Source organism: Diplotaxodon limnothrissa, linkage group LG12, assembly GCF_057381915.1.
Source record: "Diplotaxodon limnothrissa isolate DT_005_m linkage group LG12, D_limnothrissa_male_GT1.1, whole genome shotgun sequence".
NCBI lineage: Eukaryota > Metazoa > Chordata > Actinopteri > Cichliformes > Cichlidae > Diplotaxodon > Diplotaxodon limnothrissa.
The window spans coordinates 6,830,580-6,855,078 of NC_140607.1; the positions used below are offsets into that span (position 1 = coordinate 6,830,580).

The following is a 24,499-nucleotide window of genomic DNA, read 5'->3' on the forward strand; positions in this document are numbered from 1 at the left end:
TCTGTGTGCAAATAGACATTTTTTACTATCAAGCTTTCTTTAGTCCACCAAGAAGATGTGACGGCCTGTTGCAGCAGCAGTTTAACAAAGAGGCAGATAACAAGAACGTCTGTCAACCATCAGCCTGGCAGATGAGTGGCAGAGGCAGGAAAGGCTCATTCCTTCCCATCTGTGACGCACCAAAATCAGGAGTGTATCTGCGGGTCACACAAAGAAGCTCAGGAATGAAGGACAGTTGTGTAGTGAGACGAGGGTTCAGGTGACGAACCGAGCAGTTGTTCGGATCTGATTGGAAGCCAGCGTGAATCGTTGCTAACTAGTGTCATCAGAGTCTCTCACGGCTTAGCTGTTTGTTTGCTTCACACGTACTGTAGCGTGTAGCACGTGCCAATACATTGGACGAGGCCTCGGACGCCTGCTTCATTAGTCACCCAGTTTCCACTGCCATCACCTTTGACTTGTTCCTGTTATTCTAATTGAGAGGAATGCCTTGCAAGCTGGTGCCCCAGATGAAATGTCGTGAGCGTGCCTCACCTATTCTTGATTTCAGTTAACCCCTTTTCAGACATACTGCTGCTCTTCTCAGAGGAGGAAGTAACTTTCAGCAAGCGTTACACAAGTGTGGAAGTGGCTGAACGAACGGGAATGAGGATTTTTGTACTGCTCTGTCATTCTCACGAGCTACTTGAAATGTTGTCAAGACCCAAAGTGAACTCAGTATCTTTTACGCTCTATCATTAAGGCCTCACACCTCATTGCATTTCAATTTCATTTGTGCCACCGTTGCCTAATAGATGCATCCTGTGCACTGAACGATATCAACAGACCTGTGGTGTATTTTGTCCAAAAAAAAAGAGAAATGGTCAATGGAGCCTAGGCAGCAGCTCGCAAGAATCCACCATTTACAAAGCAAATAAACAAGTGCAGAATATCAACTCTGGAGCACCCACCCAAACAAAATAGCTCTTCCACAAGGAAGAGGCTACAGGACAGTGTTTACAAAATCCTCATTAAGGAAGTTGTGAGATAACACGGTCATGTGCATCTCACAAAGTTGAAGGGAAAGCAGGCACGCACACACACATACACACACACACCAACTAAAAGACCATACGCACAGAAGCAATGCAGAGCCCACCATAGCATAGATAAGGGACAGAAAGAAAGAGCTGGCAACAGAGAGCAGAGCACAGAGGGAGACTGACAGAGCAGAGGACACAACAGAGATGAGTCGGACGGACAAAGACGAGCCTCGGCCACCCTGCCACCGGAACTACAGCGGCGTCGCAAAGGACATCAAAAGGTGTGCGTGAGAATAAATGCTGTGAGGTCTGGAAGACAGCATCAGGAATACACACGCAGAGAGGCTCACACTGGCCTGTGCAAGGGCCACCAACACTTTTCAGCTGAAAGAACTTTTTAGCCTGCAGATAAACTGATCTTTACCTAAATTAACCTCTGAATTAGAGATCTTTTTTTTCTTTTCTTTTTTTTCATGAACTCATCCAAAGACAACCCTAGAGGGCATAAATTAAATTGCTGCAGATTATTTCTCCCATGGCGAGCACTTGGGTCTCTCAACTGGGAACCATTTGCACCTCCAAGACCTTGTTCTTGACATACTCCATCCTGCTGCTTCAGGGGCCCCTCTGTGGAGAGACTAGCCCCATCTCCAGTGCCCGTCAGAGACAGCGTCCCGCTCCGGGTCTCGGAGACGGGCATGGAGGGGTTGTGGATTTATCGTTGCTGGAGCAGGACGGCAACAAGGATGTGCAAAACCTGCTGGAGAGCCTAAAAGAACAGTTTCTGCGTACTTTCAACCTCTCTGGCATGGGTCCTCCTTCCTTAGCTCCTGGAAGTACACGACAGGAGCCACCTGAATACATGATGGAGCTCTACAACCGCTTTGCTAATGACCACAGTGCCATGCCCACGGCAAATATCATCCGCAGCTTCAAAAACGAAGGTACGTCACTGCTCAGTATCTTGTTGATAATGTAGATTGAAGAAAAGAGATACTTTTTTCCCTCTGAATTATCCTAACCTTAAATTATGGTAAAGCTTTGCCTAAATGTTCTGACACACATCCAAACATTTTCATTTTTCCAAAACAAAACAGCCACAACAAGAAATCCTTTAATTTTCCTCTAAAGCACGGGGTTAGGAATAAGGGCTACTTGTCCTTAATGACGACCTTACAGGGTTAAATGCAAAGTTAATACGTGTAATGATTTTTCTTATCACTTCTTATTCTTATCACTGTGATCTGTAAGACTTGTGAAACTGGTCTCCTTTCAGATATGTACAAAGTTTAGTATTTGATTTAGTTCATGACACTGAAACTCTTCCTTAGTTTAAAAAGCCTTTTATTTCAAAATGTTATTTCTACTTTGACATGACGGTTTGGATTAAATTCAAACAGGAGTTCAAAGTTTCTCTGTCTTGAATAAGCAAGTTTATGTCTGAACCACTTTTTTTTCTCCTCGCCCAGATTCCTCTCCCAGTGCTGTTGGTGTGGGAGGAGTGAGGCGCCACCCTCTCCTCTTCAATGTGTCAGTCCCACATCATGAACGCATCACAGCTTCTGAGCTTCGCCTCTACACCCTAGTCCAGACCGATCGCCACCTCTATGCTGGTGTCGACCGCCGGGTAACTATCTACGAGCTGGTATCGCATGACGATAACGTGACGGATGCGAACGCTGCCAGAGGAGACGCATTCAGCGGAGGAGAGGAGCGGATAGAGTTGGTGGAACTGGCTTCGCGCCAGGTCTACGGCACCGATAACGGCTGGGAGGCGTTTGACCTCACTGCTGCTGTGCAGCGCTGGCATGGATCTGACGATGGAACCACACACAGGTTGGAGGTGCATATTGCCAGCATCGCCGATGATGGTAATGTTCAAGACGTGACAGAAGCCAACAAAGACAGCAGTCTGCCTCAAGGGGACATGAAGATTGACACGAGCCCAGAGAAAAAACACAAACCCCTGCTAATTGTTTTTTCCGATGATCAGAGCAGCGATCACCGCGATGACAGGCGGGAACTGAATGAGATGATCGACCACGAAACCTCTAACATGGTCGTGCAGAATGACTTTGGGACTTGGGGGAGTGAAGAAAGTGAGCCAGATGAGGAAGACCTAATCCAAATGCGCTCCAATCTCATCTATGACTCGGCTTCTCGCATTCGCCGCAACGCCAAGGGAAACCACTGCAAGAAGCAGTCTCTGTACGTAGAGTTCAAGGACATTGGATGGGACAGTTGGATCCTTGCCCCCACTGGTTATGATGCCTTTGAGTGCAGTGGAATTTGTTCCTACCCACTGACAAAGCACGTCACACCCACCAAGCACGCCATCGTCCAGACACTGGTCAACATCAACAGCCCTCAGAAGGCAGCACGAGCGTGCTGTGTGCCCACCAAGCTGGACCCCATCTCCCTGCTGTACCTGGACGACACGGGGGTGGTCACCTACAAGTACAAGTATGAAGGCATGGTGGTGGCCGAGTGTGGCTGCAGATAATCCGGACTATCTTAGAAAGTCTACTGAAAGTCTTACGATAAGAGGAAGGACAAAATAACTAAAGAGAGGGAGATGAACTGAGAATGCAGATTCCTACAGTCTCTATAAGGGTTCCTCAGCAGGACTGAATGTGTTCAGTCACTATGCATGAAACTATAAGAACTCTCAAATGTGCAGCAAATATAATATCTTGTACCACGAGACACATTATTTCATCTTATACAGCAAAGGTGAATATGGACGTTGTTGTCAATAACGATGCACGTCCTCATACACGTAAGACTAGAAAGTCTCAAGATTTCCCAAAGAACCAAGCCCATCCTGCAGCCTGGTGGGAACTAGTGGGCCCGCTGCCCCCCTCCCTCTCCCCTTTCCCCTGACATCTGCCTTCCTCTCCACTTATCTCTAGCCTCCCCACTTGATGCAAACACTAATCAGCACTTCATGTGCCTCGGCGCAGTGAAATGACCTCCCCGAGGCAACCTGACAAGGCATGAACTCTCCAGGCCCACCGCCTGCCTCCTGTGGCCTCCTGATACGTGGGTACTGTGCTGAGGTCCCAGTGTCAGGGTTATCAATCCTAACCCCATTTCCCACTTCACATGCCTCTTTTCCACTCCCCCGAGCCTCAGTGATAACAAGGTGTTGTTGGTTGAGAACCATGTATGCCACCACTCAGCTTCGGAGAACTTAAAGCCGCTGTGAGAAGCTTTTGAGGTGATGCTTCGGGGGGAGTGAGGCAGGGGTGGGCCACATTCCTAGGCAACAAACATTCTTAACTAGCTTGTCTTGCTGACCTAGCACTGTGTGGACCCCCCCTCCACCCACCCACCCACAGACACACAAACTGGACATATCTCCAACTCCTTTGTTTTTCCCACTTTGATGGTAAATGTCTTTGTTGGAACATTACTGTGGAGTGGGGAAGCAGCTACACATCATCCATAGATGGATTCCCAAAGAAGATCATTATTTTCTTTTGTTAAAGGCCTTTTGATACCTCTGCTGCTTGTGTCAAATAAAAGACTATTTATTGTTCTAATTTATTGATTTTTATAACAGAGTAGAAAGCTATATATGTATAACTGTAAGTCAGCATAGAGACGTTTTTTGCAACCATGACAATGCATTTGCAGCACAAGTGAATTTTGTTGGGAAGAGAAATGCTAACAGTTTCTGAAAGAATAAAGAATAATTATTAAAAACAAATCCTGAATGAATCGTGTGCCTGAATCACTGATCCCTGCAGTTTCACCAAACTTGCACATCACCCGGGCCAGCAGTATCAGCTTGCAGGTCACAGTTCGTGCACCACAAGCAAACAAAGAACCATGGGAAAATAAGTTGTGGCCCCGCTAATGATTAAAACGGACGAGCTACTGCTCGCACTGACAGGTCGCAGGCCGCAGATAGCAATGATGGAAAACCTGTTCATAAAAAGCAAAAACAAACAAAAAAAAGCAAAGAAATCTCTTTCTGCTGCTGCAGAGGTTTCTGTGAATGTCTGTGGGATTGCAATCGCAAGACTGGCTGTGATGTTGTTTTCACGCACCAATGCACACTGAAGATTTAAATAAAAGATGCAGTTCAGACCTGAAATGCTGAACTCTTTCTGTTCTTTCTGATTTGTTAATCATGTGGATCACAATAAAGTTCTATGAAAGGCACTTGTGCTCAGTTTGGGTAAATGATAGTGCTGTGCGATATTACTCATTTTTGGTATCTGATTCCAAGTAAACACAGGGCCAGTCTTGCTGGTACTGATACTTTTTACTTATAAAGGAAGCTTGTGTAGGGGAGATCAGTGTGTCATGGGTTACAACTTTGCAAATTCTGAGCACATTTTAATGGCCGCTCCAAACACATTTCAGCTTTTCATGTATTTTGAAACTGTTTTTTTGGAGACCTTTAATGCAAATGTGTCTGTCTGTAAAGCTCTTTGGATACATTTCTGTTTTTTGAAGGTATTATAAGTTATTTTAAAAAAGTAGACGTGACAGTCAACACAAAACGGTTCAAAGAGCATGTTTGAGGCATATTTTTTCGTGGACTACACAGAGGATTGACACAAAGTATCGATCCTGTCGCAGTAGTATCAATCCACCACAACTAATGATATAGAGACTATTGATATTTGCATCAATCCGCCCACCTCTAGTAAATAAAACTGCTAAAGCTGCAGGAAATTAGGTCAAAGATGAAATATGGAGACTTAAATGTGTGAAGTGAACTATAGAAAGCTAGGAAAAGATTGGAGGCAAGCGACTATAAAATAAACGTAGTCACAAATGAATATTAAGAAAACGCACACACAACCTGTTTGTATCCTCTGTTAAAGGCCAAGCTAACTGTAGCCTAGCTGCCTGCACACTTGGTACAAAACCCAATGATTCTGATCACAAATACAGCAAATAAATGTGAGAAGTGTAATGTTTAAAGTGCATCTTTTGAAATCATAGCATAGCTAAATTATTACAGTCCTATCGTTTTGCAATCCTTCCGCTGCCTTTCAGAATGTCGTATTTACAAAATAGCTGCGCTTGTTTTAAGTTGCTTTTGCCAAAAAGAAGAGGAAAAAAACTGTTTTGGCCACAGCCAGCTGATGACAAGTGCACCAAAATGTTTGAGAAGCAAACAACTCAGGCGCTGGATGGCCCCTCACGCAAGACGAGAGCAGAGGTCGGCTAAAAATGGCAACAAGAGAGCAGGAACCTCAATTACTGAGACAACAGGCGGCCTCAGCTATGCGAAGCTTGCTAATTGAATATTTACAGAACTATGGAAGAAATATGAATCTGGCCTTTGTCACTGAATGGCAAGCTTTCAGGGAATATGATGAAATGGGAAGTCTTTGGTTTGTGCTCCTTTGATAAGGACTACTGCAGAGCTCTTGTTGTTTCTCACTCTTGATTTGAAAGGATTTTATGAACTGTTACTTCATGTGGAGCATTCAGCCTACGTGCCAAGTTTAAGAGCCCACCTAACAAGTAAACATTCAGAGCAGTTCCCCGTGTACAGACGCTTCAAAGTGCTTCAGTAATTCTCCTCGGGCTTGACATCACGACGCCGACTGCTGGACCCCGACGTGCGTCCCGCTGTGAACGTGTGTTTTGGTGTGTGTCACCCACAGCTGAGTGACTCGCCCTAAACTCTGACGTCGGGTCTGTAATAAGGCCTGATTGTTTCCGTTTTGGATCACATGCTTATCGTTAAATCTCCTGGCTCCACCACCCAGCGCTCATCTCTTGCTGCTCTGTCCTCAAATCTTCTCAGGAAAAGCGCAGTTTTCCCAGGCACTGCATGATCATCATGAGCAACAGAAACAAAAAATCTCCTCCAAATGTTTAAGCACCTTTGAAACATTTGGGTCTGCTGTTGCGAAACTTCAGAGAGCCCATTGTAATGACAAAGTAATGAAAAACAGATGACTGCAGTAGTCCCAGCCAAGGATGACTTAGCAAATTCAGCTCGTTGAAAGTATTCACATGTCATTCTTCATTAAAGTAATGGCCCTCACTTTTCAAAGTTTCCAAAGAAATATATTAAAAGCTTCTTTGTTTTTGTTTTTTGGCATTTTTGCCTTTATTGGACAGTGAAGTGAAAGGAAAGTTGCGCAAAAAAGGGCTGTAGTTTGGACTGGAGCACGAGCCGATGCTCTTACCTGCTCACCCACTGAGCTAAGGTGGTGTAAAGTACCTGTTTGAAAGGTTTAATGTGACTGATACATGAGGTTGTTATCTTTCTGGGAATCTCTCACTTTAGACGGTGGGCCACATACAGCCCACTTTAATCCTAAATTGGTCAGATTAGTAAAACTCCCCTTTCTGTCACTGTAAAGACATTTAACTATACATTAAATCCCTATGATATCATAATACTGTACAAAAAAGGAACGCTGCAGTAATAGAGGCAGAACCCCAACAATCAGACAGCTCCTTGAAAACAAGCACTTGGCGACAGTGGAAAGGAAAAACTCCCTTTTAACAGGAAGAAACCACTGGCAGAACCAGGCTCACGGAGGGGCGGCCCCGAAAACAACTGAACTTGAGTAAATGTGTGAAAAAAAAACAACCAAACAAACAAAGGAAAGGTTCTGTCAAGTAGAAAAGCCATGAGAGCCTTCTTTATCAGGAGAAGAGGCTGTGAAAATACAGTCAGAAATTCCAAAATGTGTGCCCTTGTTCACATTTTCAAAGCTGCCGGTAGGCTAGATTGGAGTCTTTTTTGAAGGATTTGTGTCCTGAGGGCTTATGTTTGACCCCCTGCTCTATAAATTGTATTTGGCCCCTTAAACATGTCTTTTAAGCACATGTGCATGCAAGCTGTATGTGCCTCTTTTCTCTTGCCATCTTTGCCTGCCTTTGGACACGTGTCTTCCCGAGAACTTCCTTTATTTTCCCTTTGCCTCACTCCCATTGTTTTGATCTGTATTTTAGCTTCTTTGGAAGAGATTTCATCTTTACTATCGACACTGCTCTTGCTTGTGAATGACATGCTTGATTCATTATATAAGCCGTGCTCCTTCCAAAATCATAAACAGGCTCACCTACTTATACTTCTCATTACTGTTTGCAGCCCTTTCTTTTGCCATCCTGAAGATTGCAACACTGACTCTGCCTCCCTCTTGCTTGCCTGTAAACATGGTGTGTTACAGGCACTGTATTCTCTTAAGGCAAACTTGCGATAATGGGCCATAAATAATGGCTAGACTTAACACTGCTGTGAAATGCAAGAGTCTTGACAAACTCTCTATTTGTTATATGTAAAGGATCCTCAGGTAGCTGGTGACATGATGCCAGCTGAAAATTGCAACTGCAGAAACCATGGAAAAAACAGACCTTTCTTCTACAGTGGGGCAAAAAAGTATTTAGTCAGCCACCGATTGTGCAAGTTCCCCCACCTAAAATGATGACAGAGGTCAGTAATTTGCACCAGAGGTACACTTCAACTGTGAGAGACAGAATGTGAAAAAAAAAAATCCATGAATCCACATGGTAGGATTTGTAAAGAGTTTATTCGTAAATCAGGGTGGAAAATAAGTATTTGGTCAATAACAAAAATACAACTCAATACTTTGTAACATAACCTTTGTTGGCAATAACAGAGCTCAAACGTTTACTATAGGTCTTTACCAGGTTTGCACACACAGTAGCTGGTATTTTGGCCCATTCCTCCATGCAGATCTTCTCGAGAGCAGTGATGTTTTGGGGCTGTCGCCGAGCAACACGGACTTTCAACTCCCGCCACAGATTTTCTATGGGGTTGAGGTCTGGAGACTGGCTAGGCCACTCCAGGACTTTCAAATGCTTCTTACGGAGCCACTCCTTTGTTGCCCGGGCGGTGTGTTTTGGATCATTGTCATGTTGGAAGACCCAGCCTCGTTTCATCTTCAAAGTTCTCACTGATGGAAGGAGGTTTTGGCTCAAAATCTCACGATACATGGCCCCATTCATTCTGTCCTTAACACGGATCAGTCGTCCTGTCCCCTTGGCAGAAAAACAGCCCCATAGCATGATGTTTCCACCCCCATGCTTCACAGTAGGTATGGTGTTCTTGGGATGCAACTCAGTATTCTTCTTCCTCCAAACACGACGAGTTGAGTTTATACCAAAAAGTTTTACTTTGGTTTCATCTGACCACATGACATTCTCCCAATCCTCTGCTGTATCATCCATGTGCTCTCTGGCAAACTTCAGACGGGCCTGGACATGCACTGGCTTCAGCAGCGGAACACGTCTGGCACTGCGGGATTTGATTCCCTGCCGTTGTAGTGTGTTACTGATGGTGACCTTTGTTACTTTGGTCCCAGCTCTCTGCAGGTCATTCACCAGGTCCCCCCGTGTGGTTCTGGGATCTTTGCTCACCGTTCTCATGATCATTTTGACCCCACGGGATGAGATCTTGTGTGGAGCCCCAGATCGAGGGAGATTATCAGTGGTCTTGTATGTCTTCCATTTTCTGATGATTGCTCCCACAGTTGATTTTTTCACACCAAGCTGCTTGCCTATTGTAGATTCACTCTTCCCAGTCTGGTGCAGGTCTACAATACTTTTCCTGGTGTCCTTCGAAAGCTCTTTGGTCTTGGCCATGGCGGAGTTTGGAGTCTGACTGTTTGAGGCTGTGGACAGGTGTCTTTTATACAGATGATGAGTTCAAACAGGTGCCATTCATACAGGTAACGAGTGGGGGACAGAAAAGCTTCTTACAGAAGACGTTACAGGTCTGTGAGAGCCAGAGATTTTCCTTGTTTGAGGTGACCAAATACTTATTTTCCACCCTGATTTACGAATAAATTCTTTACAAATCCTACCATGTGGATTCATGGATTTTTTTTTCACATTCTGTCTCTCACAGTTGAAGTGTACCTCTGGTGCAAATTACTGACCTCTGTCATCATTTTAAGTGGGGGAACTTGCACAATCGGTGGCTGACTAAATACTTTTTTGCCCCACTGTAGGCACCAAGGAACCGTGTTAGCAGAGCATATAACTGATTACTGAAAGGCTCAAAATGTGCTATACAAATGACTAACCGCAGCAGCACGGTGGAAACATGAGCCTGAGGCAAAAAAACCCGGTCTGTGTCCTGCTTTCATTCACTACAGCAGTCGGGCAGATTTCCAACACAACTTTACAATCACTCATAAACAGGTCCTGAATGTAACAGGAAAAATAAAATATATAGGTGTCTAACTAAGCCTACTTAAAATATATACCTTTTCCTCACAAAATAGCTGATCTGTCTAAAGATTTTCAGTCTAAATGCATTTAGAGTTCAAAAAACAAAGCTTGCACTTGAATTTGCTCTGCCTGGACTGGTTTACTTGTTTCAGTTTAGTTTTTAATTAAGTTTTCTGTTTTGGATGTGGGGGATCTGAAATGTGTCCAGATCTCCTCGCCGTGATTGTTATCCGCTGTACAATAACAATATACTGGCCACATTAAAAAGCCCGAGCTTAAAGTATTAAACTGATGAACTGTAAAATGAGATTCACTGTACTGGGTTGTATAAACAGGTCTTTGTTTCGGATTCACTCCTCCAAAGTAACAAAGTCACTCTGAGTTTATGAGAATATGTGGGGGTGGGGGTGGGGTGCATTTTCAGTTGCATGAAACATGTCTCGCTTCAGCATAACTACAATGGCTCATTGTTTTTTTCCCCAAGGTAAAGGTGATCTGATTTCCTGTCCATAGCTCAGTTTATAAGTTCTGAAACAAGCCAGCAGGGGGCAGGCTCCTCTTGTTGCATAAAGACTTGTAGTTGCATGGCACAGTGTCTGTAAACAGTCTTTGGCTCCATTGCTCTGTAACCAGAGCAAATGCTTTCTTGATGACTTTACTGACCCAGCTCATTTTGTATGTGATTGAGTCATAAAGAAGGATGAATCAGGGTACACCGGCTGGAGCAGTCAGCATCCGGTGGTGCTTAGTTTCACAATCAGCTCCAGTCTCTGACAGTCCCTGAAAGCTCTGGCGACAAAGGTGAAAATGCTGGGGGTCTTCACTTACAGCCTACGATACAGTGGTTACATACATAAAGTATCAGTTGTGATTGTATTGTATTATTGATTGCGACATGTGTAGTAATAAATGAGCGAATAGTGAGATTACACGTTAACATCAGCCAAAAGATAACATCCTTCATTGAATCTGAGAAAAAAAAAATGCAACAGGCTTGTCACTGTGGACGTGAATTCAGCACCGATGCGCGATACGTCCCAAAGAGGTGGTCCCAGTGCGTGAAGAGAGGGGCGTAATTTATGATTTGCAAACTGTGGTGTGCGTGGTGGTGGGGGGCTCCTCCCAGACAGGGCAGCAGTCTGTGCAGAGCCCAGGGCAGGTCGTAGCCGCAGTGGTCCTCCACGGCAAGCCAGGTGTTGATGAGGTGGAAGAGGGCCTCGCTGAGAGGGTGACATCCCACCATCCAGGCGCTGCTCAGAGACAGCAACAGTAGAGACAACAGCTCGGCCGAGCTGCAGTCCTGAGCTGCCAGAGCGAAGGGAGTGTGGTGCTGGTGGTGCATCTGGTGGATGTTGCGGTACAGCCAGGAAACTCTAAGGATGAAAACCCACACACCGATTATGGTTACAGTGGTGCTGTAATGGAAAATTACTGGAAAGCAGTGGCGGAGCGGGGGGGTGGGGGGGTGGCATGCTGGGCTTAAGCCCGGGTTGTTTTGTCAGAAGCCCGGGGTCTTTTGGAGTGTAATTTTTTCATAGTTAGATGCCTGGCTGACAACTGTATAAAGCAAAAAAATACGCACAATATTCAAAGCACATAGTGCACACATAGTGCACACTGTGCACTATGTGAATTTACGACTGTGCGTAAATCCCCCCTAATATTAGTATGATCCGAGCTCAGGCACTAAGCGGGGGAGCTGCTGCCTGCGAGTGCGCTGTTGGAGAAACAGAGCCAGGCAGACAGAGGAGAACTGAAGTTTGACCAGGTACCAAAGCAAATCATTCATCCTGTACAAATAATGTAAATATGACGGTGTATCACGAAAGATTGATGTTAAACTGATCACTTGACCCATATTACGTTACTTGCTCTTCAAGTGAATCAACAAATGGCGAAATGAAAAGCCGAACAACAACAATGCTGTTTCTTTAGAGAGTCTTAGCTTACACGTGTGTTTATTTCATATTTTCAGTTGTTACCCTCCACGGCTAAATAAATCGGTTTCAGTAATGTACTGATATACAAGAATGGACATAAGGAGCTTCTTTCAAAGAAAAAACTCTGGTAGTATTTTATATATTATGCTTTGTATGTTGTTCAGTATATTTCTATGCAAAACAAGAGGAACTTCAATACACAGCAGTATATCCACAGTTGAAACCAGATATTTACATACACTTTATGGAAAATACAAGAACATTTTTTTTACTGTACAACATCAATTTAGAGTAAACTTGTTTTGTTTTAGATAAATATTGAAATATCTTTTGAATTAGTTAAATGTCAGAATAAAGAGAGACAGAGCTGTCTATTTTTTTATCACTTTCATCAAATTTAAGAGTACATATACACTAAGTTTATTGTTAATTAACAAGAAAACTCCAGACGATTCCATTCTGAGCTGAAGAAGCTTCTGATAGGTTCGTAGAGTCCATGTGAGTAAATTGGTGGCACAGCTGTGGATGCATATAAGGCAAAACACAGAGCCTGTTTCTTTGAAATGGGAAAATTAAGAGATGTCAACCAAAACACCAGAAAAAGAACTGTGGAGCTCCATAAGTGTGGCTCAAGTTTGAATACAATTTGGTGCCATTTACAATTAAGAAATACAGATAGTTTCTCTCTTTACTCTTAAAGTTAACAAATATGTTTTTTATATTTATCAATCTAAAAAAAATTAACATTTAGTCTGATTTGAGGTTACAATTAAAAAAGTGTTTGTGTTTTGATCTGAAGAGTACATAAATATCTGGTTTCAACTGTATATTTGATGATTGTCAGCACAAAGAGGGAGAGAGAGGAACAGAGAGGGAGAGAGAGGAGAATGAGGACAGAACAGAGATGGAACAAGAGCAGGTGAGACACACATGTTAGTCAAATGGTTGTTTGCCAAAAGTATCACCGTATCATAGGTCCTCATGTATCTCGTACCTAGTGTTTCTTTTTAGGTTTGCTATTTTTCAAATTCTACATTTATTAAGTTATGCAGGCTTGTTTGCACAACAAGGCTAAATAATTATATAAACTTTTCTCAATCTAAATAGTGTACTTTGGTAGAATTAAAAAATAAGTGTAGTGCGGGTCTATGAAGATTTTTAGTGCTACTATCATCTAGTTCTGATTCTGGTTCTGTCTTAGTTAAGTGCTCAGTAGTCCTGATTTTGAACTGTTGTAGTCCTGTTTTAATTCCGGATCAGTTCTGGGTCTGGTTGAATTGGGGTTTAGTCCTCGTGTCTTGATGCAGCCCTGATTTTGTTCTGCCTTGCTGCTTAATTAAAAAACTAGTTTAAGGTGTCCTGCACATGTGATATATATTTTTCCCTATATGAAGTCATTTCTTTTTGAACAAAACTCAAAACAGAGCCAATTAATCTTTCAGTCATTTCTACCCCCCCCCCCCCCCCCCCCCCCCCCCAAAAAAAAAAAATAAATAAAATCCCACATGCATACTACCCTTTAGGGCTAAGCCCCTGGTGTTTCAAATGTCTGGCTCCGCCTCTGCTGGAAAGTTCTCAGAAGTCAGAATTATATAATATCTACAGACAAAAACAGAAAACGAGTGCTACTGGTACTTTAACTGGCACTGTTAGAGCCAGTGTTACAGCTATTAGCCGCACAAGTGATTTATCAAGGGCAAAGATCAGGAACCCAACACTGATTTTATATTGGAATGATGTGAATAAAGATACTGTTACTGGGAAGCTGGAGTTCATGCTTGACACTTCTGGCGAAGTGGTTTACATTCTTTCTAACGCAAGAAAATCCTTTGTAGGACAAAAAAACCGAAATCAGTCCTTAAAATGTACATGCGTAACAAGTATCAGCAGCGGACTCTCTTGTTTTCTCTCTGGTCTGCTGTTTAAAAGGTCAGAAAATAGAGCAAGTGCAATCATATAAATATCTCAGGACCGTAATAAACGTAAAACTGAATTGTGATTAAAATTGCAAATCGGTCTGCAAAAAGGGTCACCAGCACCTTTACTGCCTCAGGAAACTTGCTCGTTTCCACATTGAACAATTTGAACTTTGTTTTATCGTTCTTTTATTGAGTCCGTTTTATCTTTTGTTTGGTGCCATGGTTCGGTCAGACCTCTGTTACAGAGGAAAACTCACTGAATCAGATAGTGAGATGGTCCAGTCGTCTGATAGGTGAGTCACAGCCATGTTTAGCCTCCCTGTACTCTAAACAGGTAAGGATGGCTTTATCAATTATTAAAAATGGTTCCCGTCCTCTATAGGGTGAATTTTCAGCTTCTTCCCTCGGGACGGAGCTGTTATGTTTTATTTGATTCTTGTCTAATAAAAAAAAACATGTGTCTGTCAGGTTACAATAGGTGTGTGTGTTTTGTGAAGGGATGCCAAATGTTATCATTTCTGTGTAAAGCACATTTCAAAAATAATTAAAGCGTTAAGCAGCAGCAGACTGGTGCAGACAAACCCTCAGGACCTCACAAGCAGCCCGCTGGACCGAATGTCTTCTTTTAAACCCGGGTTCATGTTGGGGGAGGAAGGAAGCCCAACAAATGCGCGTGCTGCTCACCTGTGCATGACGTAGTGCCACATGAAGAAGAGCATGTCAAAAAGCAGCAGGCATGCCACCACCTCCACGCAGAGCTGCCAGCAGCTGGGGGCCACATCAGGTAACTTGAGGTTTATTAGGGTGTTGAAGAGCGCAGTGACGGGCAGGACCACGGTCACGTATTTATACAAAACCCTGCAGAAACACTCTAACCATCGGCTCAGAGACGGCGGCGGACCCGAGCCAGCGGTCATCCTCCATGACCGAACCCGCTGACAGACGCTCCCCAGCGCATCCAGCGCGAGGAAAGGTACGCAGAGCAGCACGTGCGCCAGGAACGCAAAAGACGCGGGCAGGAACGGTGAGCGGAGCACGTCCTCCTGTCCGCTCTTCACATACTCCCACAGCCCCAGGAGGACAGGCGCCTGTGCCTCTCCATACTCAGTGCAGGGTACGACCATCACGACCTTCTAACCATAGTCTCGTCCTCTACATCCTCTCATGCGTGCGGCCGTTTTGACCAGATGCTCTAAAAGGATCTGTATCCTCCTTTAAATGTTTTTCTTCCCGGAGAAGTAACTTAGAGCTGCTCCACAGGGAGAGACACGATGCTGTGGGTGGAGCTTCGTTTCTTGTGAAAAGGTGAAGTAAATCCTCAGATTTCAGTGCTGGGATTAAAGGGGAATTCTGAGACAGGACTGTCACTTTTTCTTTTTTTCCCAGCCATCCACTCCTCCGATGACGCCCGCTGCGGTGGCTGCTGGTGGCTTCACTGTGCGCACATGGCTCTCAGGGTCTATAAATGTGCACCGACAGGAATAAAAACGATTTATTTTCTTGTTTTTCCTTTTTTCATACCTTCTCAAGAGCGTGTTCTCGTTACGCATATTTAGACTTGAGGTGCTTTATGTAACGGTGGAATGTGATTTTGATTTAACATATGTGTTATTCTGGGCTTGTTCAAAATCACTACCCTTTCAGCTTGTTCGTGGCCAAAAGTGGCCACCAACAGATTAGGTCTGTAATTTTTATTATTTTTATGTTTTGTTTTGTTTTTTGCCATTTTTTCTGCATAAAGCTTTTAAGTAACTTCATTTCTTTTTTAAATTCAATTCAATTCAATTCAATTCAATTTTATTTATATAGCGCCAAATCACAACAAAAGTCGCCTCAAGGCGCTTCATAGATACAGAGAAAAACCCAACAATCATATGACCCCCTATGAGCAAGCACTTTGGCGACAGTGGGAAGGAAAAACTCCCTTTTAACAGGAAGAAACCTCCGGCAGAACCAGGCTCAGGGAGGGGCGGGGCCATCTGCTGCGACCGGTTGGGGTGAGAGAAGGAAGACAGGATAAAAGACATGCTGTGGAAGAGAGACAGAGGTTAATAACAGCTATAATTCAATGCAGAGAGGTCTGTTAACACATAGTGAGTGAGAAAGGTGACTGGAAAGGAAAAACTCAATGCATCATGGGAATCCCCGGCAGCCTACGTCTATTGCAGCATAACTAAGGGAGGATTCAGGATCACCTGGTCCAGCTCTAACTATATGCTTTAGCAAAAAGGAAAGTTTTAAGCCTTATCTGAAAAGTAGAGATAGTGTCTGTCTCCCGAATCCAAACTGGAAGCTGGTTCCACAGAAGAGGGGCCTGAAAACTGAAGGCTCTGCCTCCCATTCTACTTTTAAATACTCTAGGAACAACAAGTAGGCCTGCAGAGCGAGAGCGAAGTGCTCTAATAGGGTGATATGGTACTACAAGGTCATTAAGATACGATGGGGCCTGATTATTTAAGACCTTCTATGTGAGGAGCAGGATTTTGAATTCAATTCTGGATTTAACAGGAAGCCAACGAAGGGAAGCCAAAACAGGAGAAATATGCTCTCTCTTTCTAGTCCCTGTCAGGACTCTTGCTGCAGCATTTTGGATTAGTTGAAGGCTTTTCAGTGAGTTTTTTGGACATCCTGATAATAATGAATTACAGTCGTCCAGCCTGGAAGTAATAAATGCATGAACTAGTTTTTCAGCGTCACTCTGAGCCAGGATATTTCTAATTTTAGAGATGTTGCGCAAATGGAGGAAAGCAGTCTTACATATTTGTTTAATATGTGCATTGAAGGACATGTCCTGGTCAAAAATGACTCCAAAGTTCCTCACAGCGTTACTGGAGGCCAAGGTAATGCCATCCAGAGTAAGAATCTGCTTAGATACCATATTTCTAGGCTTTTCAGGGCCGAGTACAATAACCTCAGTTTTATCTGAATTAAGAAGCAGAAAGTTAGCGGCCATCCAGGTCTTTATGTCTTTAAGACATTCCTGCACTTTAACTAATTGGTGTGTGTTATCTGGCTTCATGGATAGATAGAGCTGTGTGTCATCTGCATAGCAGTGAGAATGTATGCTATGTCTTCTAATGATACTGCCTAGGGGAAGCATGTATAATGTAAACAGAATTGGTCCTAGCACTGAACCCTGTGGAACTCCATCATTAACCTCAGTGTGTGAAGAGGACTCTCCATTTACATGAACAAACTGGAGTCTATTAGATAGATATGATACAAACCACTGCAGCACAGTACCTGTAATACCTACAGCATGTTCTAATCGCTCTATTAGAATATTATGGTCAACAGTATCGAATGCTGCACTAAGGTCTAGCAGGACAAGCACAGAGATGAGTCCACTGTCAGAGGCCATAAGAAGATCATTTGTAACCTTCACTAAAGCTGTTTCTGTGCTGTGATGAGCTCTGAAACCTGACTGAAACTCTTCAAATAAACCATTCCTCTGCAGATGATCTGTTAGCTGTTTGACAACTACTCTTTCAAGGATTTTTGATATGAAAGGAAGGTTGGAGATTGGCCTATAATTAGCTAAGACTGCTGGGTCTAGAGATGGCTTTTTGAGTAAAGGTTTAACTACAGCCAGCTTGAAGGCCTGTGGTACATAGCCGATCATTAGAGATAGGTTGATCATATTTAAGATCGAAGAATTAATTAATGGCAGGACTTCTTTGAGCAGTTTTGTAGGAATGGGGTCTAAAAGACACGTTGATGGTTTGGAGGAAGTAATTATTGAAGTTAACTCAGAAAGATCAATTGGAGAAAAAGAGTCTAACTTAACATCAATGGTACTAAAAGTAGCTGTAGATAATATTACATCTGTGGGATGATTACTGGTAATTTTTTCTCTAATGATAAAAATTTTATTTGTGAAGAAGTTCATGAAGTCATTACTAGTTAACGTTAAAGGGATTGTTGGCTCAAAAGAGCTCTGACTTTTTGTCAGCCTGGCTACAGTGCTGAAGAGCAACCTGGGGTTATTCTTATTTACTTCAATCAGTGATGAATAGTAAGATGTTCTGGCTTTGCGGAGGGCTTTCTTATACAGCAGCAAACTATTTCTCCAGGCTAAATGATGATCTTCTAAATTTGTGACACGCCATTTCCTCTCCAGCTTACGAGTCATCTGCTTTAGGGTACGTGTTTGAGAATTATACCACGGAGTCAGGTACTTCTGATTTGAGGCCTTAGTTTTCACAGGAGCTACAGTATCCAGAGTCGTACGCAGTGAGGAGGTGAAATTATTAACAAGATGATCGACCTCTGTTGGGGTAGCGTTCAGATAGCTGCTCTGCTCTGTGTTGGTACAGGGCATTGAAGATGATAACAGTGGGTGGATTATATTCTTAAACTTAGTTACAGCGCTTTCAGAAAGACATCTACTTTGATAAAGTCTACTCTCCACTGCTGTGTAATCAATTATTGTAAATGTAAATGTTATCAGGAAATGATCAGACAGGAGAGGGTTTTCAGGAAACACTGTTAAATGTTCAGTTTCTATGCCATATGTTAAAACAAGATCTAGAGTGTGATTAAAGTGGTGGGTGGGTTCTTTTACATTTTGAGAGAAGCCAATTGAGTCTAATAACAGATTAAATGCCATGTTGAGGCTGTCATTTTTAGCATCTACATGGATGTTAAAATCACCCACAATAATTATTTTATCTGAGCTCAGAACTAAATTAGATATAAAGTCTGAGAAATCAGACAGAAACTCTGTGTAAGGCCCAGGTGGACGATAGATGATAACAAGTACGGTAAGACTGGTTTCTGAGTTTTACAGCTGGGGTGGACGATGTTAAGCATCAGGCTTTCAAATGAATTAAAAGTCTGTCTAGGTCTTTCATTAATTAATAGGCTGGTGTGAAAAATTGCTGCCACACCGCCCCCTCGGCCTGTGCTTCGAGATTTCTGGTAGTTAGAATGACTCGGGGGTGTTGATTCATTTAAACTAACATAATCATCCTGCTGCAACCAGGTTTCTGTGAGGCAGAGTAAATCGATTTGTTGATCAATTATTAAGTCATGTACTAACAGAGACTTGGAGGAGAGAGACCTAATATTTAATAATCCACATTTCACTGTTTTACTCTTTGGTTCAGATGTGGATACTGTATTGTTCTTTCTTTGTGATTGTTTATGTTTAAGTTGTTTGTTGCTGGTTTTTAGTTTGTTTTTTGTCTTTTTGGAAGCTGACACAGTCTCTATGGAGATGGGTTTTTTTTGGGGGGGGGGGGGGGGGGGGTAGCAGGAGGAGAGAAGCTGCAGAGAGGCGTGTAAGACTGCACGCCTCTCTGCCTGACATTATAATTATAATAATTATTTATAATTATTTAACTCATTCACTGCCATTGACGTCTATAGCCGTCAATGGCAGTGCATGAGTCAATGGGTTTAACTCATTCACTGCCAATGGCTGGCAGTGAATGAGTTAATAAATATAAAATAATTATTACTTTTTAAATTTTAACCCTTTAAACACCAGTTTGTTTGTCCATTGCACCAGCTGGAAGATAACCTCAAATCTCGCAATTTTATATAATTGCATTGCTACTGAAATTTCTTGTATTATTAATAGTAGAGTCTGGGGCATGTAATTGATTCTCATCAACATTGATTATAATGGATTGTTATTTTTGTGCAGAGAGAGCAAAAACATAAAAACTCCCTCTCAGCTTGTTCGTGGCCAAAAATGGCCACCCCTTGTTTACGTTTACAAAATGCTATAAAATTCATATATTAAGAAAAATTTCCACCTTTTTTTACTTGATTTTTTAGATTGTGCTGTTCATGAAAATCAAAATTTCATTCAAATTCAGAATTTTAACCCTTTAAATACCAGTTAGATCACATAATCCTAGGAACTCATAAATGGAAAAAATCATAAAACCCCATTTTTTCCCCCAAATAAAACATGCCATCTGATTTATTATCTACCCATGGTGGAGGTTAGATGTATAGCAATAATTAACAGTATCAGTGACTTTTATACATCTTTGTTTTTTTGTGCAGTGACAGAAAAACATAAAAACTCCCTCTCAGATTGTTCGTGGCCAAAAATGGCCACCCCTTGTTTATTAAATTTCCACTTTTTTTGACTTGATTTTTTAGATTAGCATCAGTGCTGTTCATCAAGACCAAAATTTCAATTAAATCCATAATTGTAACCCTTTAAATACCAGTTAGATCACATAATTTTAATGATTTACATAGGGATAAAAGCATAAAATCCCCATTTTTTTTTCTAAATAATACATGCAAACTGATTTATTTTCTAACCATGATGGAGGTTAGATGCATAGCAATAATTAAAAGTATCAATGAGTTTTATGCATCTTTGGTTTTTTTTGCAGTAACAGAAAAACAAAAAAATCCCTCTCAGCTTGTTCGTGGCCAAAAATGGCCACCCCCTGTTTATTGTTTCCTGTTTCCCCTGTGCCAGTTTTCATTTGAGGAGTGACCAAGAGTTTGTCCTCGGAGCTCCTCCGTCAGTTGGAGTCTGAACCCCTTTCCCTTTTTTACTTCCTGAGAACTTCCAGTGTTGTCATCCAACATGCTATATATTGCTTTATTCTGGTTTAGGCTCACATCTCCACTTCATCTATAATCCTCCAATCCTCACACCTTTGCCTCCCGTGCAGGTTTGTAAGGGTGCACAGCAGCTAAAAGATCTCCTTTGTTATAAAAAAAGTCAAAAGTATATCTCAGGCTGCTAGTGCAGGGAACTGCATACAGGGTGACATCTGGTTTGATACCAGTGGGTACTGGATTGTAGAGCAGTCTCTCTTCAGTAGTGGGACCCACATGGTTTTCCTTTCATGAGGGATCCACTCAGTCACCGGCTCCTCGGTCTCAGAAAATGCTCCTATGTTCTTTTCCATCAGCTGCTCGGCCTCCACCTCCATGCCCCCAAACCCCAATCCTCCCCCAAAGAAGAGGATTCACACACTGGCTAGTACTCATCTTCAGTGGTGATGCAGTCAGCCTCTTTGGAGATTGTCCCCTCATCTTCTGGAGAGGAAGTTTCTTCATCTTGGGCAGATGTCTCTTCTTCAAGGGCAGAGCACTGCTTGCTGTCCTTGCTCTCTGACCAGATCATATAGACAGTGCTTGAAGCAGTGATGACCTTCTTGCCATATTGCCAGAATAAATGATCTGGAAGCTGTTAGGCTTACTTACAGCAGTAGCTCTGTCTGCACCTGCAGAAACTCCAGGACACGTTTACAAACAGTGTTTGTCGTTGTTTGTGCTGCAGCTGCAGCTTTGAACTCTACAAAGTGTCCTGTAATTAGGTTTCTTTTTTGGTTTTTGGTTTTTTAGAGTTATTTTGGGTATGGCATCTTTTTATGAAAAATACAAGAGTAAAGGTGCTTTTAACATGTGCTTCAAAGCTAAGTTTGACTGGGAACCTCAAAGCTCAATAGCCTGCATCCACAGAAATTCACTGCAGCCTATGTAATGTTTGATGCGTCATTATTTATTCCAGTCTACGTCAAAATTGTTTCATTATTTTGGTCCATTGGAGTGTGGTAAGCCATCAAATGCCGCTACTAGAAACTCGGAATATTACATGAAATTGCTTGCTTGGCCAAAAATGGGTAAATGATGTAATTTGGTAAAAAAAAAAAAACATTAAAAACTACAATTTTCATGTGTTGAGTTTAGAATAAAAGCAATTTTACCTAAACCGCATGTTATAGTACTGTCAATAACAAGGAATCAAAAAAGGTGGTTATAATGGGTTTCAATTGGCCAAAAATGGCCACGATAGAGTCAAGAGGAACAATTTGGTGTATAGTGAATATTATTGACATTATTAAAGGAGGGAAACCCTCACAAAAAACGGATAGAGCTGTGGAGCAGCCAAGGGAATAGACTGAATTAAAAATTACCTCACTAAAATATAATTTATTATACAAAAACAGTTAAAAATGTAAAAGGAATTAAAACAACCCTGGCCAGGGAAAACACACAATAAAAATCAATAAAACACAAACATTAAAAGTCCAGTGGCGTCCGCCACGGCGTAAAAGTCACTAAAAGTTAAAAATCCAGCCAATCAGAGCAGAAGGGGAAACCCGGCGGCGTCCTCGCCGTCCTATCAGTGTCTCTGCTTCGGCGTGCCCGGATGGGCAGAGCTCTTAATTCTGCCCGCCGCTTTCCTGTAGCACGCCAATCGGCACCAGCCCGTCTCGCCGTGGGAGGTAGGGCGCTGTCCCGCTGCCACTGATTCCCCACCGTAGCGTGATCTGGCCTCGTTGTTATTCCAGCAGCAGAACAGCTCCCTCCGCTTCTCTGCTCGCTGGCGTCGTATGCTCTCCCACGTATAAAGTAGTGATGGAGCTTTACTTAAACATTTCTTCAGCAAATCTACAACACAGAGGCTTCTTCACATTCACACTTTGTGACATAACAGCGGTCCTCTCCAAAGCAAGTGTTCCTCAAACAGTCCTTTGGAATTCAATTCAAAATACAAATCTGTGTATATAAAAGCCATTGTGACTTGTTTCTAAGCTTTGATTCTTTTGGGGAAAGAAAATAAAAAGAGAAGGAAAATAAAAGGGAAAAAGAGCCTGCATTTTAAAGCCTCATTAGTGTGGTTCCCATGTAATTCACCCCCGCCTCATCGAGCAACTAAATGTCACTCCTTTCTCCTTCCCTGGAACTTACACAAAACTTGATTTTTATTCTAGAAGACTCTTTAACCCTCCGCTGCATAGCGTTGCCCTGAGGCAACAAACCACATGTTCATGCCTTACACTGGCCCTTCAAAAAACAAAACAAAACAACCTTTTTTTTTTCTTCAAATAATGCTACCGGGCACATCTCTTTCCAATAAAATGATGAGTTGAAGGTGGTGTGACTTTCTGCAAGCTGCACTACGAGCGACATCTCCATTAGGAGGCAAGATAAAGATCACAATTTTACATGTTTATAGTGAAATAAATGTATATAAAAATACTTGTATGTGCATGAATATGTTAAGAAGCATATTTGAATGTTTGTTCTACTTTTTAAAATTTATTTATACAGCAAAACTGTTAATTTTCATTCGTTGCCTCAAGGCAACACTGTGCAGTTAGCCTATTTTTTTTCAGGCAATATAATGCATCTGCATATGTGTGTAGAGATGTGTTTGGGTGTATTTATATAATCATAGTCAATGTTTTTTACTTTACAATCTACTCATAATTACAGGACATGAATGTAAAAACCTTTTATGGAAGGAAACTGCACTTTCTGTCCTCAGAAAGTGAGGGCAGTGAGCTTTCAGGGAGTGACAGTGAAGTAGTGGATCCCTGAATCAGGTTTGAGGGACACTTAGGAGCTCAGGGGTCAGTTGGTAAAGTAACTGTGTCTGTGGTCGTGTATTACTTATTGTTGTTGGGGCACAAATTTGTTTACACACTCACATTGTGCGGTCTCGCAAATTGTAACACAGCAAAATCTCCAGTGTTAAATTAACACTAGAGAGTGTCTATATGGGTCCACTCCTCTGAGTGTTAAATACAACACTGTTGAGTGTTAAATGAACACTTTTGACAGTGTTATATGTTTAAAAGTAACCTAGTCACTTTTGAAGATTAACAATGACTGACACTGAGCAGTGCTGAAAATAACTCAAAATGTTAGAAATATTCCAGTTGTGATGGGAAGGGCCAGGATAAGTCTCCAGGAAATGAATGTAAGTTAATGTAATGTCCCCAAAAGGGATGGAAACACAACATGTGTGTGTGTGTTTGCGCACGATCATGGGGTTAGGGTCAAATGTTTGATGTATTTTGTCAAATTGTGTCAAATTTTATGATTGATATATTATTAGGGGCCCTAAAGCTCCCCCAAAATAAGGAGAAATGTTTTTTTCCCAAAAAATTAAAAAGTCATGGAGTAGTAGGTTAAAAACAGTGAAAAAAAACAAAACAAACAAACACAAAAACAACAACAAACAAATCACATTTTAAGAGATTAGAGGAAACTTTATAGTGAAAACTCAAACTTCTTAAAAGAAACCGTCACCCAAATTTCAGCCCTGGGGCCAAATCTAAAACCAGTTTTAATATATAAATATATAAATCTTATACACTAAACTGCAAAGAAGAAAACACAGTACTTTATTATCAGAAGACAATGCCTTGATTGTACATTCACAGCTGAAGTCAGTACAAAAACATTTGCGTGGGTGGGTGCCAGTCCCTTTGAAAAACATCACTGACAGCAAAGTGGTCCACTTTCTTTAAAAGTGTGTCCACTAACACATGATGTGAAGATATAGCTACAAGAAATTAAAAAATGACAGACGAATCAGATTACGGAAAATCTTAAAATAATAATAACTTTTTGTAAAAATGCCATTTGGCTCCTGGCCTAAAGAAATATTTGCTCACAGTGACGCTGCTTATACCAAGCACGCCAATTCCCCTAAACCAGT

At 42.1% G+C, this 24,499-nt stretch overlaps 2 protein-coding genes across 2 annotated transcripts; one reads left to right on the forward strand and one right to left on the reverse strand.

Annotated features, from left to right (window-relative positions):
• Positions 1-1,160: 1,160 nt before the first annotated feature.
• bmp10 (bone morphogenetic protein 10) lies at positions 1,161-4,528 on the forward strand. Its single transcript, XM_085367859.1, has 2 exons — positions 1,161-1,966; positions 2,492-4,528. Exons 1-2 carry the CDS (start codon positions 1,558-1,560, stop codon positions 3,523-3,525), a joined length of 1,443 nt encoding a protein of 480 aa, XP_085223985.1. The 5' UTR covers positions 1,161-1,557; the 3' UTR covers positions 3,526-4,528.
• Positions 4,529-10,381: 5,853 nt separating this feature from the next.
• On the reverse strand, positions 10,382-15,188 carry ch25hl3 (cholesterol 25-hydroxylase like 3). Its single transcript, XM_085367860.1, has 2 exons — positions 14,749-15,188; positions 10,382-11,578 (listed from the first exon to the last, which is right to left on the reverse strand). Exons 1-2 carry the CDS (start codon positions 15,186-15,188, stop codon positions 11,203-11,205), a joined length of 816 nt encoding a protein of 271 aa, XP_085223986.1. The 3' UTR covers positions 10,382-11,202.
• Between the last annotated feature and the right edge of the window lie 9,311 nt (positions 15,189-24,499).

What these genes read in the sequence shown, in the direction of transcription:
- bmp10 (XM_085367859.1), top strand. Translation starts at nt 1,558, where the DNA reads ATGGCGAGCACTTGGGTCTCTCAACTGGGAACCATTTGCACCTCCAAG. An exon ending in CCGCAGCTTCAAAAACGAAG is followed by an intron (nt 1,967 to 2,491) that starts GTACGTCACTGC and finishes CTCCTCGCCCAG; the next exon opens with ATTCCTCTCCCAGTGCTGTT.
- ch25hl3 (XM_085367860.1), bottom strand. Translation starts at nt 15,188, where the DNA reads ATGGTCGTACCCTGCACTGAGTATGGAGAGGCACAGGCGCCTGTCCTC. An exon ending in TGGCACTACGTCATGCACAG is followed by an intron (nt 11,579 to 14,748) that starts GTGAGCAGCACG and finishes TTTCATCCTTAG; the next exon opens with AGTTTCCTGGCTGTACCGCA.